General features: G+C 40.5%; 1 protein-coding gene across 5 annotated transcripts in view; it reads right to left on the bottom strand.

The window, feature by feature from the left end:
- ANO5 (anoctamin 5) overlaps positions 1-16,026 on the bottom strand; it is a 106,453-nt gene that overhangs the window by 31,869 nt on the left and 58,558 nt on the right. For all 5 annotated transcript variants that reach the window (XM_054972666.1, XM_054972670.1, XM_054972667.1 and 2 more), the window contains 8 exons: positions 11,410-11,478; positions 9,276-9,560; positions 5,437-5,550; positions 4,508-4,623; positions 1,830-1,964; positions 1,294-1,399; positions 1,140-1,200; positions 467-618 (listed from right to left, as the gene is read on the bottom strand). In XM_054972666.1, the coding sequence (XP_054828641.1) occupies positions 467-618; positions 1,140-1,200; positions 1,294-1,399; positions 1,830-1,964; positions 4,508-4,623; positions 5,437-5,550; positions 9,276-9,560; positions 11,410-11,478 (1,038 nt within the window). The remainder of the gene's footprint in view (positions 1-466; positions 619-1,139; positions 1,201-1,293; positions 1,400-1,829; positions 1,965-4,507; positions 4,624-5,436; positions 5,551-9,275; positions 9,561-11,409; positions 11,479-16,026) is intronic.

Below are 16,026 nucleotides of genomic sequence, written 5' to 3'. Positions count from 1 at the left end.
GATTGGCTTTGGCTTCTGTGGTCCTTCTGTGATCCTTCCGGAGCACCTGATCAGAAACTATGGAAAACTAGGTATGGGACTAGATGGACCATTTGTCTGATCCTGCTGGGCAATTCTTAAATTCTTATGAAGTACCAATTAGACAAATTGGTTCTCTTCAACTACTGGCTGTCCCTGCCAGAATGATGTGTGGCGGCTACTGTGAAGACTGATTAATTTAAAATTGATATTATAGCTCTTTGGATTCCAAGTTGCTTCAGTTGCAACTTGATCTTCACCGTTTGCACAACTGCATTTTTCTAGAGTATTGACAAAACATCATGTTTTTGTCATGTCCTCCAGTCATAGTTCTATCCTAAGCACAAATGCAGGTGTATCAGGTTTTAGGGACCAGACTGACAGACCTTCTTAGATTGGGCAGCTAGATTCTCTTAATATGCAAGTAAGCATTTTTTTTTCAAATTACCTGAGTTACTGGATTCTTTCTCTTTTGAGTACATTTTGCTTCATATTCTGGTCTCAATTGGAGCTGTTGCTGTTCCTCTTCAAAATCAACTAAATCCCACTCATATTCGAGCCGAGCTTGCCGCCGCTTCCAGAATTCCAAGAAAAGTGTAACTGTAACGAGAAAGTAAGGAACTAAACAGCATAAAAACATGATTTGAAAATTAAGTATATATATTCCTTAGTATATAATCTTTGTGATCAGCTAGATTCAGTTCCATACAAAATATTATTACTGCTTTGAATAAATGGATAAATTGTTTCTTCACAAACAAGGAATTTCACTGAGATTTGGGGGGGGGGGTCCAAAATAAAATTAGTCAGATTAATTTTTGTTCATTTGTATTGTATTGTATTTGTGTTGTATTGTATTTGTATTGTATTGTCCATGCATATTTTATGTACTGTTAGTTGTTCTCATGATGGGATTTGATGTGTTTATGAGAACACTGACTCTTCATGCATATGCATATTTGACTAAAGTTGTAGTGCAGCACAGAATTTGGCAATATGTTTACACAATTGACTACATGTACTGTTGTGATGAAGTGCAGGATTATATGTAATAAATCTCAGCTAAAGCTGATTAGTAAGACTGTACAGTTATTTAAGTTAACGCTAATAAATGTACTCACCCCAGATGCCCATGAAGATTGCAAAAAAGAGGGTTGCCACATTGTCAAACAAATGGGAATACTGTAACAGAAGCACAAGCAAGCTTTTGTGTTAAACAACACTAGAAAACTAGCTACTTATTTAGTTACAAACACTGCAGGAATAGCAACTGACCTGTGAAGACTCACAAGTGGAATTCAGCCTCCAGTAATCACATTTTCGATCACATAGTGGGCACATGATAATATCTCCCCCTATTTCAGAATCACAGATTTCTTTGCTGGGGAGAATAAATATGTCTTATTTAGTTAAGCAAGTTTCAGGTGGGTAGCAGTGTTGGTCTGCAGTAGAAGAGCAAAATTAGAATCCAGGACGCGTGTCACACAAAAATGCCGCTTTGTGCAAATACTGGTATTTGACTTTACACAGGAAGCAGAACTGCTGATTCTAGTATGATGAGCCATATCCTCTTTTTCAATGCACAATTTATGGGCCATGTTGTACCCACGCAATGTACAATTTTGCATTTGTATCCTATCTTCTGTCTGGATAATAGCTTATAGGATCCTGCTTAAAAATATACATAGTAACAAGGGCAAAGGAAAATAAGACAATGAAAAGAAATAAACAATGCAAGGGAAAGGATGACTCCATCAACTACTTGATCATAAACTCACTCTGGCCAATGTTATGTAGTTACTTACACTTACCTACTCATATTTTCATTCATTGTGAAGGCACCATACAGAAAACAGATGAAGCCAACTACAGCTGCAAAGAACAGCATCTCAGTGTAGAATCCCAGCCAGGCAAAATAGATCCCAATCCTCTCCCCATAATACTTCCTGTAAAGAAGTAATGCAGTAGTAAAAGGAGACAATCAATCAATCTCTTTTTAAAAGAGAGATCTGCAAGAGATTAATTGCAAAGAAAAGAACAGGGCTAAATTTGGATGCAAAATCCAAAGGCATGCTACAGAACTTAACTATGTTAAAAAAACCAATCAAACCCTAAACCCTGTTTGAAAATGAGTATTTGACATGCAGACTGTCTCAAATACTTTAAGCTTACTTAAACAAGTGCAACTAGCTTTACTAATGTGGTTGCTTAGCAACTGGATATATGGTCCCTGCCCCAGACATTTCCCTCTCCCTTTATTTTACACTTTCAGCAGCCCAAATAGCCTAGTGTATCCCTGGCTTGTCAGAGCTTGGGAGCTATGCAGGGTCAGACACAGTCCCTACTTGGATGACTGCAGTTGCTATCCAGAGGAAGGAAATGGCAAACTGCTCATCTCTTGCCTGGAATGCCCTGTGTTTGAGGTCACCATGAACTGGTCATGACTCAATAGCACTCTTTGTTTTACTATTTTGCACTTTGACTTTCCTCATGGATGTGGTGGCAGGAAGATGCCCAGAAATGCTACCACTACCATTTCCTAAAACTCATATATGCCATCAAGTGTCAGCAATGCCCTTCAGCCCTCTATACTGGATGAACACGTCAGTCCCTATGCAAAAGAATAAATGGGTATAAATCTGATATAAAAAAATCACAGCATCCAGAAACCTGTGGGAGAACATTTCTGCCAGGCCACTCCACTGCTGACCTAAGAGTATCTGTTCTCAAGCAGAGAAACTTCAAAGGGAAATCACAACACAAGATTGCTGAAACGGAGTTTATTTGCAAATTCAGAACAAAGGATCCCCCAGGGTTGAATCAGGACATGAGATTTTTCTCACCTTACAGATGCTAATTTTACAGACTTTGTATCCATGTTCTATCTAGCTAATTGCAGCATGTATTATAGCCAGCTTCCTGACAATCTAAATTGTAATATCCCTCCCACCCTGTGCCTGGATTTTAAAGACTCCTACCTTTTTCCACTCCATGTGTCTGATGAAGGGAGTTTTGACTCTCATAAAGTTCACACCATGAAAATCTAGTTGGTCTCTAAGGTCCTACAGGGCCGAAATCTCACTCTTCTACTACAGACCAACATGACTACCCACCTGAAACTACAACTCAAGAGAATCCCCAGGCTGCAATGTGAAATTACCAGTGTTCCACATTAAATTGATCCAATAGTCAATCAAGTGGTCAGCTGGGATCTATATATTCATTCTCAACACCTGACCTAGACAAGCTGAACATTGGATAAAAGGGATCTAAAAGTTCAGTGGATCATTTTCCCGAAGCAAAAATAGCAGTTTCTTAATTATGAAGCAAATCTGACTCAGGCATTCACTGGATTAAGGGTAAAAAATCTCATGTCAATTTGTTTAGACAGATAGAAAAGAGAATTCATGAAGACTTGTAGAGGAGGGAAATTTCATGTTCCACATCACTTCCTTGCCACCAGGTCTGGTTTCTGAGTCTGGTATCCACCTCCCTGGCTGTAGCTCCCTCCTCATTTATTCTCCCCCTCCTCCTGCTGGCATGCTACCCCCTATGCTATTGGTTCTCCTCCTCCAGCTCCAGTTTCTGTTTTGCTTGCTGCCTCCAGACCAGTGCCAATAATATGGTTCATTTTGAGTTGTTACAGCAATCCAAAATACAACCTGACATTTTAGCAGGATGTTTTTTCAACTTTTAAATTTTAGTTTTTAACTTTTTAAACCCTAAAATTATTTTATTTTAAAATTAGGTTTCTTTTTTAGTCATACCATTCTGCAAACCTGAAGATTTCTGCTAAGTCATGCAGGACTATAAACCATGGCTGGGGCCTGCCCTGTTGTGCTGATTTGAGTATTCAGCCTTTGGCTACCAGTACACTGTAGACAGTTGTGTTGTACTGGGTCCAAAATCCCATGCAAAGCCTTTAAAATAAAATTTTATATGCATTAGAATCCTCTAACACAGAGCCTAAGTTTAAATTATTTCAACAAAACATCAAGCAACTGAAGTACTCTGAGGAGGACCCCGGGTCTGCTGTGAAGGGAAAAACAGTTTTAAACTAATTCCAGGAAATCTGAACTGTCATAGGAAACTTTCTGATGAAACATTGTTGCTGTAACTAAAGTACTAAGTAAAACACCTCTTACTGTTAAGAACCAAAAATATAGGAAACGAAGCTTCAAGCATATTATCTTACCTGCTAATCAAAGTGTATTCTGTCATACCAGCAAAGTTTTACCTCAGCACTTCCATCCCCAGATTACACCTACTCAATCCCTGACTGTTAAATAAAATTATTTCTTTTTTGAGCCCAAAAAGTTGCTGACCCTGGCTTAAAAAAAACTGTTAAAGATGAAGTTTGGGGGGAGGGTGCAGTGAGTGTTCCAAAGTGCCTCTCCCAATTTATTGAGGAATAATTTTCAAATCAGTGTAGATATAACACGAAATGCAAAAGCAGCAAACAGTCAAAATCTGAACATTAGGGGCTCACCTGATAAGATCCAAGGGCTGTTCTTTGAAAAACCGAGCAAACCTTGCCCATTCCTTGTATAGTGTGTATCTTTCATTGTCACACTTTGGATCACTTGCCTTCTTCCAGTACTGGCACTGCATTAATGTGAATAAATAATGAAAGAACAAAATACAAGCAGCTTATTAAATTGCTTGGCACATAGGTTTTAATGAGGCTGCAATATTCATTTTTTCTTTAATGTACCAGGAGTGCCAATTCAGATTTTAGTGCTTTCATGAGAGAATAGAAGTAGCTGTCAACATTCAGAGACTCATAGTATAAATTATGAACATATTTTTAATTTTATTTTTAGGGGGCTTCTCTGCCCTAAATAGTACTTTTTTAAAACACCTATGTGTAAAATGTATAGTTCTTTTACAGATTCCAGACTAACATAATATAAAAAATAATGAAAATAAAACAATAAATATAGGTTTTTTAAATTCTCACACAACAACTAATAAAAAGTGTCAGTTAGAAACTCAATATACTAGAATTAACATCACAATTTCCAAATGTAGTCCTTGTAATACTCCAGCCCTTTTTGTACAATTGAAAGGATCAATAAATGGGTCCCATGAAGTACTTGAAAGCTATCACCAGATGGCACTGTGACTTTAAACTCTACCTTGTCTTCCAGTTTAACTGTACATATGAAATTAACCTTCAGTCTCTTCTTCACCTCCCTAGAAGTTTGCAGGGGTGTTGTCTTAGCTCAGCTGTATGTCTTCACATACATATGTCATAAGCAATTTCCACAGCAATAGTCACAATTACAGAAGATTACAAATATTATTAGCATATTGACTACAAGGCAAAGTAGATTACGCTATCTGTAAAAAATGTTGCCTTCAAAAACAAAGAAGTACAAGGTGACAAATAAAAGAATGGAAGTCTAAAATACTTACATCGTGGAGAGGGTAAGCAGCAGAGTAGGTGCCATTGCTTAACAGTCTTTTAATCCCAAACTTCTTCTTCCCTTCCTCCGTTCCATAAGGACACCTTGATAAAATATAGTAAACCTAAAAGGGGGGAGGGCAGTTTAATAGAATATTAATACTGAACCACCTTCCATATTTCCATGTAAGTTGAAAAACAGGCTCTGGATCTCCTTACTTTTCTTGCTCTGACCCAATGAAAAATAAGTGACCCCTCTTTTAAAAACCCAACTCTTGTTGGCAGGGAAACTGGACTGAATAGATCCCCTCCATGTACCACTTCCCGAACAACAAATCATGGGCATGTCAGCTTCCACGCCAAACCTCAGCATTTGGATCAGATATGGCACCCAACTGCACAAATGATTCCCCATCTATCTATAGGGGTGTGTGTGTGGATGCTTTCTGGATCTGGGATTCTGAAGTTTACAATACCTAAGATAACTGAAGCTGGCTTTCTTCTGCCACTATTTTATAAACTCTCGATTGTTACCAGTACCTGTATTAACTGATGTGTGTAGCTTGATCTCAGATCAGCAGCGGGCCTATGCTACTGAGATTCTCCTCTTTTTAAAACCTAATGACTATAATCTTTTGCCAAGCACAAGTATTTGGGGGAGAAAAAGAAGTTTATGTTTCTCAAACCTAGGGTCTTGCCTGATAAATTTATTTATTTATTTAATTAAATTTATATTCCGCTCTCCCTGCAAGCAGCCTCAGAGTGGGTCACAAAAAGTAATAAATACAGTAAAAACATGGTAGCATAAATTAAAAATCAATCACTCAGTAAAATGTATATAAAACAGTCACAACCATATTGCACATCCACCAGATGTAGAACAAATCTGTGAAGCAGGGTGGCCAGCTACCAGATGAAAACAGGCTGGGAGAACAACACTTCCCCCCTTGGCAGGAGGCCATTTTTGGTGGCCCACCTGCCTCAACCCCCATATGATTGGTGGAACATCTCTGTCCTGCAGACCCGATGGAAAGATAATAAATCTGACTGGGCCCAGGTTTCCACAGAGAGAGAGTTCCACCAGGTTTTTGCCAGGGCCAAAAAAGTCCTGGCCCTGGTTGAGGTAAGACAAACCTCCCTAAGACCAGGGACCACCAGTAGATGTTTATCTGCCGAACAGAGCAGCCTTCAGGAAACATAAGGTGAGAGGTGGTCCCGCAGATATGCTGGTCCCAGTTTGCTAAGGGCTTTGAAGGTTAAGACCAGAACCTTGAACCTGATCCGGAATTCCACTGGGAGCCAGTGCAGCTGGTGCAAAAGTGGCGTGATATGTGACTGGAACACAGTCCAGTCAAGATATGTGCCACTGCATTCTGGACCAGTTGTAGCTTTTGGAACAGACCCAAGAACACCCCAGAATAAAGCGAGTGGCAGTAGTCCAACCCGGAGGGGACTGTTGCATGGATCACTGTAGCCAAGTCATGGGCTGAGATGTAGAGAACAAGCTGTCTGATGAAAAAACACAGATTTGGCAACTGTCGTGATCTGGGTCTCCACTGACAGGGAGCAGACATGGGCATGGACCACCCCCCCCCCCGAACTGGGAGGTTCGAGGTTTGTACAGTTTCACGAACTTTCACAAACTTGCCCCGGTTCCCGAACTGGTTCGTGTGGTTTCTGAAAACGTCACTTACGGAGCAGTGGGAGGTCTGCAGAATAGGGGTGTGAGCTTCCCCTTTCCCCCTTTTAAACACCAGTCGCTTTTCAGCTGATGGGAGGGGAATCCCCATCAGTTGAAAAAAGCTGCCGGCTGTTCTGCTTCCTATGTTTGCAGAAGTTTGCTTATTCCCTGCTGGCTTCCAAAGGGCTGTGCAAAACACTTGGTTTTTTTCCTCTTTGCAAAGCCTGAAACATGCCTTGGAGGGGGGGGATGCAACTATTTAATCCTTTCCTGGCTTTTAAAGACAAGAGGAAAGTGCAGTAATGTTACAATGTTGCTGTATTACAACGTTGCTACACTTTCTTGCCTTTGGGGGAAAAGAGAGTGTGTGTGCATACCCCAAAGGAGGAAGAGAAAACCAGCCATTTAGCCCTTTCCTGGCTTTTAAAGCCAACAGGGAATAAGAAAACTTCTGCAAACATGGGAAGTGGAACAGATACTGAAACACTTTAAAGTTTCAGCTGGCATTTGAAAGCAGCAACACTTTTCTTGCACGCAAGAGAACTGTTGCTCCTTTCAAACGCGGGTGCTTTTTTCAGCTCATGGGGGATTCCCCTCCCATCAACTGAAAAGCGGCCAGGTGCACACCTCTACTGCAGAAAGCTCATCTCCGGTTGCCTAGGAAATTGATTGATCGGCGCAGGCTGTCTGCATTGACAAACCGAAAACGAACCAAATGAACCAGCCTAAAGTTTGTTCCAGTTTGTCAGAAATGGGCTCTGATGAACTTCTGGTTTGTGAACCACAAGCGAGCCAGGTTCATGATGAATTTTGGTTCGTATTTCAGTTCATGCCTATCTTTAACAGGGAGACATCCAGAACCATGCCCAAACTCTTCACCACTGGCACAGGCATTAGTGGTGTCCCATCAAGGGTTGGAAGTTGGATCCCAGAACCTGTCAGTCCACGGCCCAGGTAAAGGATCACCGTCTTCATAGGATTCAATATACTAGGACACTTGTTAGTTCTGTGCTTATCAATGCTTATCACTCACTAGCAGTCTTACTTTACTCAATTTATGTGTATGTTCTAGAAAGATCTATTGGATTGGGCCATAGGAACAAATCACTCCAGTTTCAGCTCATCTACAGTGGCTTCTAATTTGTTTCTGGACATAATTCAAGGTGCTGGTGCTGACATTTGAAGCCCTATATGGTTTGGGATCAATATACCTGAAGGACTACCTAGTTCATTATGAACTCACCCAACAACTCTGGAGGCCTTCTTTCAGGTGCCCCAGCTTTGTGAGACCAGGAAGGTGGTGGCCCGGGAGATGGCCTTCTCAGTAGTGGCACCAAGAGTCTGAAACTCTCTTCCCAAGCAGACTCACCTGTCCTCTTCTGTTGCCATCTTCTGCCAGTGAGTAAAGACTTTTAAAATTTTGCTTGGCATTTTCTCAGCAATCCCTCCTCCTTTCCCAATGTTTTAACTGTTGTTTTTATTTTTTGTATTCATTTTAAGCTCTGGTTTTAAACTGTTCTTATGATGTATTTGTGTACTGATTTTAATAGTTTTAAACGACAATATTTTAATTTGCTTTAATTTGTTAGCCTCCTTGGTGGCCCTATGAAGGTGGAAATGTGGAGTAAAAATCTTGTTAATAAAAAATAATAAAATTTTACGAATGGCCAAATTTCATGAACAAACTTGCATTTGTTGGGTTCAGGGTCAGGTCATATTGATCATATTGAGGAGGGCAGCCCAGGAAGCCAGCAGCCAGCCCCTCGCATGCCAGCCCCCTGCATGCAGCTTCCTGGGCTGCCCTCCTCAATATGATCCTCAACTTCAATGGCACCGGCAGAGCGGTGGGAGGGATTTTCTCCCTCTACTCTTTGGCAATTGTTCTTTCTGACTATACTTCCCATGGAAACTTGAAAGAAACCAACACATGTTGGGCATCTCATGTAGTTTCTCTCTGTGATTAACTTAGAAAAGGATGTTATGGGTTAACTAAACCACTTACATTAAGATTTTGATCTTTTTCTCCACACAAACCACTGATGTTTTTCTAGTAATACAAGATTTGGTGTTGGTGCAGAATTACAAAGCAAATATTCTACCACTGCTGCTATGCTGTACACTGCTGTAGGTGGGTAGGTTTTTGAGCCAGAACTCATAGGTAGTACTCACAATTCTGTTTCTAACTGACGGGGAGAAAAATGTCTGTTCATCATGAATGAGGTAGAGTTCCTGCCTTTCCTTGCTGAATGGGGCAGTGAAGTAATCTGGTTCTGGCTGCATCACATTCTCAGGTAGCCTGAACGGCTGAGTAATGAAATCCAGGGGATTCTCTACAGTAGAAGGAATATCATTTTCCTTGATGGGCACTTTGATGTTCAGCACTTCAGCATATGTGGTCAGGACCTCCCATGGGGCATGAATCTTCACAAAGTAAGTTTTTCCATTTTCAGATTCCTACAGATGAAGAGATAATGCTTGATGTTAAACTAAGCAGTATGTTCATGTACATCCCTACTGAAACCCACAATGTTTGAAGAAGTTGTGCATCTGGGTTTTCTCTACATGTACACTGTAGAATTTATGCTGGAAAACCAGGCCAAGAACAGCACCCTACACATGTGCATATAAGCTCTTCTCATAAATTACAGTGAACACACATACAATCTGTGTACAGTGTTAACTCAATTGTTCTTTGTATGTGTGTTGAGTAATTTCCACGTCACAGTGAACATATGTACAGCTGAACATGTGATACAAACCCACATTTATCCAGGTACTGGTTCCCAGTTTCATTCATAAGGTAAATCCACATTGGTTCTTTCTTACAAACAGAAGTACGTACATATAATCAGGATGCACATGTGTTCACTGTAACATGTGAACAGAGCTATAGTGTACACACTTCAGACATACTCAAGCAGAGTATGTCAGAAATACTCAAGGAGAATACATCGTGTACCCATGCAACGCGTGAACACATAAATCCATGATGCTGCCTTCTAGTAAGCCAGACCATTGACTGGCAGCAGTTCTCCAGGGTTTCTTTTGGAGGTGTTCCACATCACCTACTACCTGACCCTTTTCTCTGCAGATGCCAGTTGTTGAAGCTGGGCCTTCTGCATGTAAAGCAGATGCACTGTCAATAATACACAGCTGCTCTCTCCAGCCACAGGCCTTAGTCCAAGTAGGCCAAACTTCATATTAACAAGATACCAAATACCAATTGCTATTAATTGCAAAGGAAATTGTGACTACTATTCTCTCAGTTGGGGCCACAGTGGGAGAACAATCAAGATCAAGAAGAGTTAGTCATGCTATTCAAAGAAGAATCCGGAAGGCAGGCAATGGGTCCTATATATTCCCTTCTTATCATCTGTCCTCTAAAATGTGGGTTAAGCTGTAAGGGTTACACAGTGAGAACTGGGACCTGGGACCTTTTGATTGTATCTCCATTCTGCAAATGAGTTCATGGTCAGTTATTTTGGGATCCTTTCCTTATCACAGGAAAACAAGTGACGGGTATTTCCCTTTAAAACAAAACAGTTCTCCTTTACTGGATAATTATCAAGAAATATGGTCCCTACAGTCTTTTTAAAATTTAACATCAACAAAGCAGTATTTGATGCACTGAAAGCAGAAAGGAGTAGCTATAAAATATGAGTTCTACATAAATGCTAAATTTGCAAACTTATTTCTTTTGCAAAACCTTTCTTGAAGCCCATGTGCGAACCTCTTCTGCAGCAACAACAGCTACTTAACGCTCCCATACATCTTGGTTGTCCTTTACAAAACTCTCAGTGATATGAGGGATCAGCATTGAAGCCTCTGAGCTTGAGTCACAAAATGGACCTGCAGCTCTAGTCCCGAACAGTAGGCATACCTCAGATTAGGAGACTCCATAGTCCAATTTGTCAAATTAGTTGCAACATCCTCTAGCCAGGGAGTGAGAGTCCTTAGGCTTGCAGCTCCCTATCGGTTGTTGTGGCTACTCCCCAAAGTCACAGCACCACCACTAGTTGCTGTATAACAGTGATGTTATATGATTACCTCATCTCAGATTTCCCTAAGGCTTGTTACGCCTAAGGGTGGCCACGGGGACATTAATGCAGAATTTAACAGTGTTGTGAGGCACAGCTGAGTTGTGGATTGGGACAACAGATGTAATGAGTTTTACTACATTTAGCATTTAGCATAGATTTTGGTCATCAAAACAAATATTAAAAGCAGTTTCCACAGGTGAGACCATGTTAAGAATTGGATATATTGGTTATATAATTTAAATACAACCCACAGTGCTTTTTACCTTTTTGTCTTCAGTTTCTAGTTCCAGACCTGCCTTTTCCAGATTGTTTTCAAATTCTCGTCTCCTATCCTAAAAACAACAGCAATTCAGATCTTTATGTTATATTTAAATAACAATGCTTAGAGTTTACATACATAAATGTGATTATAAAATTATAGATTTTTGTACAATAAACAACAGTACAATAAACGATATGAACAGCATAAAACTTAAGATTTAAATTAAAAAATAAAATAAATCAGAGAACAGTAGCAGCTATATCACTGATAAAAGAATGGGAGACATATTTAAACATATAGGTTTCAAATCCACTAGGCACAAATGGAGCAATACTGAGCAAGTCCTGTTGTCTACAGTCATCCCTTCCCATCCATATATGCAATGAGAACTAATTTATTTTTAAACTCAATAGAAGGGAATTACAAAGAGTCTGCACCAGCAGAAAAAAGTCCTACCAAATGATCTCATAATGCAGAAAGTCAGAACATAAAAGTGAGTTCCATATGATGAGCTAAAAGTGCAGGGAGGCAGAGTAACAGTCTGATCCTATCAAGAACAGCTAAAACTTCAAATCCCCCAGCAAACCTCAAATCCAAATCCAACATATGGCATATATAGCAATCATGATGTTTTGCTGTGGAATAAATGTTTATTAGCACCTACTTGGGGAGTGAGAGTCCCAATTTGTACACCTCAATTCCAAGGTGCAATTTAAGATTATGTTTTTTAAAAGACCCAAAGTACAGTAGTTAATGATTCTGCTGAATTATGAATAGATAATACATGTTATCTAAAAGATATATCACTAACATAAACATGAGTTCACTTTCTGATAACAATGTTGTCTGTTGTGAACATTAAAGTAATAAACAAAGGATGAAGTATGAAAGATAATATTTAACAGCATATTTACTCTGGGGAATGCTCTTGTTTTGTTAGGCTATTTTTCCTTTCAGATGTCTCCCACATCCTGGATTGTGAAGGATGGTTGCGTTTGTGATGATATTAAAGCATTCCCATTTCCCTAAATGTTAGAGCAGTCTCTATGGTGGAGAAAAAGCTCACACTACAGTACTATTTTGGGCTGATGCTTACTTTTTGCTTTTGCACCAAGATCAGGAGCATCAAGAAAGTAGGTCCTTGTAAACATCCCTTAGTGAAAATGAGTTGTGCAACACTTGCACATTCCAAACTTTTGTCTATCTGTAACTTCTTGCCGAAATCTAATACTAAATAAATAGAACAGAAAGGCCAAGTAACTGGGGTTCCTAGGCTTGGATTAATATACAGCATAACCCCCCTCCTATCTATGACCTGCTAAATTTGGCCCCAAGAGTCATGTGGGTTAAACTGGAAGGCTGTTTTGAGAGGGGGGACTCACCAAAAATCACCCTCTGCTTTTTCAGTAAACAGAACTGTTGTTACATAAACGGGTCTCCTTGAAAGTTGGGGATATTAGCAAACAAGGAGAAAGCAATGTGACAGGAGAGATCCTCCATCAATTTTTACCAGGTCACCTCCCTGAGGAAACTGATGAGACTGGTGTTTTACAAACCAAAAAAACATTTTTATTTAAAGGGGAAACACACAACAGGCAAATATAAAATCACAGGCACACAATAGTCCTAGGAAAAACAGTCAGAGGTTGGAATAGAATGTAGTGTTTGGGTGATAGTTACTGATCAGAGGAGTAAGAAGGCTTCAAATGGCCAACGTTCTCGACCAGCGAGGCTCAGAGGGTTCTGAGGGCACAGTGCTTAGATCCAAGTAGGCGCACTTGGCACTGTATAATTTGGCTGGGGCAAAGCCAGAGTAATTATAGGGCAAACTGAGCCCTGAGGCTGGAGAGTGATTTCAGCCTTTGAAACAAAAACCTAAAGCAGTTTAATAGCTAAGTTTTAGCCACAGCCATGTCACAACTGATCATATTTCTAAATCTCTGGCATACATTCAAACAAGAGGAAAATTAGCAAATCACATGACTTTACTATGTTTTGAGCTTAGATCACAAACTGTTGAGTTCACTTGTTTATCTAACCACACCATCCGTTTGATTTCTCTTGTACCTAGAAACTCTGTGTTCCTTTGTCAGGACAGAATATGAAATTGCAACCTCTGGTGCCATATATGATAAGCATTGTACAAAACAAAGAAACGTTACAAAGAAACGTTACAAAGAAAGAGAAATGCATTATAATAAACTGGCTACATCAAACTGAAGGTCCTATCTTAGGTGCAAGCTTTAGTAACATTCTAGTAAGAGGCAGCCATGCAATGTGGCATTAAGAACGGCTTTAGGTGTTATGAATTATGAATGTACTATGCATGCATATTCTTAAAAGAGTACACAAAATGTGGGAAGCTACTCCACATCCACATCTATTCCACTACGTAGTTATGTTCTGCAGAGCCATGACTGGCTACAGCTGCCATGATGTGTGAGCATATATGTATGATTAAGTTTATGAAAATGGCACAGAGGTGAAGAGTTAAATCTCTCTCTCTCCCAGTCCTGTTGCTGCAGTTTGATTTCCTTTCTACAGCTACTGCTTTGAAAAGCTACAAAGCATATTGAACATGGATTTCCCACGATGTGTCAAATTTGGCATTAGCATCCTGCACTGAACTAGCTCTTTGTTTTCCAAGACCAAGGCTATTTAGTTAATTTCAAGAACACTGAAACAGAGACCTTTGGGGCAGCATCCAAATCTTTCAATGATTTATTTGGGCTTGTGCTAAAAACATTTGTGTTTTATTTAATATTTTTGTTATGAATGTTATGCTAGATTTTTTGTTATGAATGTTCCATTAGCATAATGTTAAAGCAAAACACAGCACAAAGCATTCTAAACTATGCAGCCATCTGATGTTTTTTTTTCCTTTCCAATGAATGCTTCTATTCTTAACCTACACAACTTTGCTAAGTCACTGTGCTAGAGGAAGAGGAATAGACAGCGATTACTGTACACCAATCTGCATATGCATCTTTAAAAAATTTCTTGTTAATGATATATCAAGTCCAGGCTGTATGCCATTGTTGACAGTGCAATGGCATTGCATTGTTGGATTCCACTGTCATAACTCTTAAGTAAAAACAGTGTTGCACTTACCTGTAACTGTTGTGCATCAAGGTCTTCCATGCAGGCTCACATGGGACTGTGTGTGCGCATGCCTGCCAAGATCGGACATTTCTTAGCTCAGTAGCCAATAGGGGGAGCCCCCACTTCCCAGAGTGCAAGTGTGGCCATTTTCCCGCTGAAACGGCCCTCTTAGGAGGCGGGGCACCCCCTTGTACCCTCAGGTCCTCTTTTACCGCCGTGCCCTACAGGTAAGACAGACACAGCAGGGAAGGAGGGAGGGTATGTGTGCCTTCACGGAAGACCTCAATGAACAACAATTACAGGTAAGTGCAACTCTGTTTTTCATTGTTGGTCTTCCTGTGCAGTCCCACATGGGAGATTGACAAGCTATTTGCCTGGGTGGTGGAGCTTGCACTCTTTTTAGAGGAAGATCGACTGGAGCACAGCTGTACCCACTGTGGCTTCTTTCCTGTCCAGGATGTCCAGAGCATAGTGTCTGACAAATGTGTCCACCAACAAACACGTTGCTGCCCGGCAGCTGTCCAGAATCAGAACGCCTCTGAGCAGGGCCACTGAAGACACCTGTGAACTAGTAGAATGGGCATGGAATTCTTGAGGACAAGGTAAGTTAGCACAGTCGTAACAGGACTTGATGACATGAACCACCCACCTGGCTATGGTCTGTGAACTAGCTTTCTTTCCCTTGTTGGGGCCTGCAAAACAGACAAACAGTTGAGGGGTCCAATCTAAATGACCTAGTCCTAGCCAAATAAAAAAGGAGCACCCTTCAAACATCCAGGACATGCAGAGAATGCTCAGCCGAGGTGCTCTGGTTCTTAAAGAAAACAATTAATTATCTCATGTGACATGTAGAACTTGGAAACCACCTTAGGCAAAACCTCTAATTTTGTTCGTAGAACCACCTTGTCTGGGTGAATTTTCAAGAACGGTGGCTCATAGCTGAGTGCAGACAGTTCACTATCATGTCTGGCCGACGTGAGTGCCAGTAAAAGGGCCACCTTCAAAGATAAATAGCGTAGTTGGCAAGTGGCCAGAGGCTCAAAGAGTTTCCCAATCAACCTCATCAGTACCACAGTCAGAGACCATTGGGGAACCACCCTATAAACAGATGTGAACATATTTTGAAGACCTTTCAGGAACATCTTAGGTGTGTAATGGGAGAAAACAGTTTTATTATCCACCAGGGCATGAAAGGCCAATATTGTCACCAGGTAGACTCTGATAGACGAATTAGACAACCCTCTGTGTTTGAGTTCCAACAGAAACTCCAAAACTCTACTCAAGGAACAATCTACAGTGTTCAGGCCCTTATCAACACCCACAAGCTAAACTTCTCCCACTTTATCCTGTAGGACTATTTGGTTGAAAGGCATCTGGCATTTAAAATGACATTGGCGACACCCTCCAATAACGTCCCCATGCTGACAGTCTGAGTTTCTGTATTTTGTGGTGTAAAGTCACATTCCACAATAGCAGGTCCATTCTGCCGGGAACTGATAGATTTCCCTCGGCAGCC

Source organism: Eublepharis macularius, chromosome 2 (genome assembly GCF_028583425.1).
Source record: "Eublepharis macularius isolate TG4126 chromosome 2, MPM_Emac_v1.0, whole genome shotgun sequence".
Taxonomy (NCBI): domain Eukaryota; kingdom Metazoa; phylum Chordata; class Lepidosauria; order Squamata; family Eublepharidae; genus Eublepharis; species Eublepharis macularius.
Note: the sequence above shows the minus strand (reverse complement) of the source record. Positions and strands in the feature narration are given on the sequence as shown.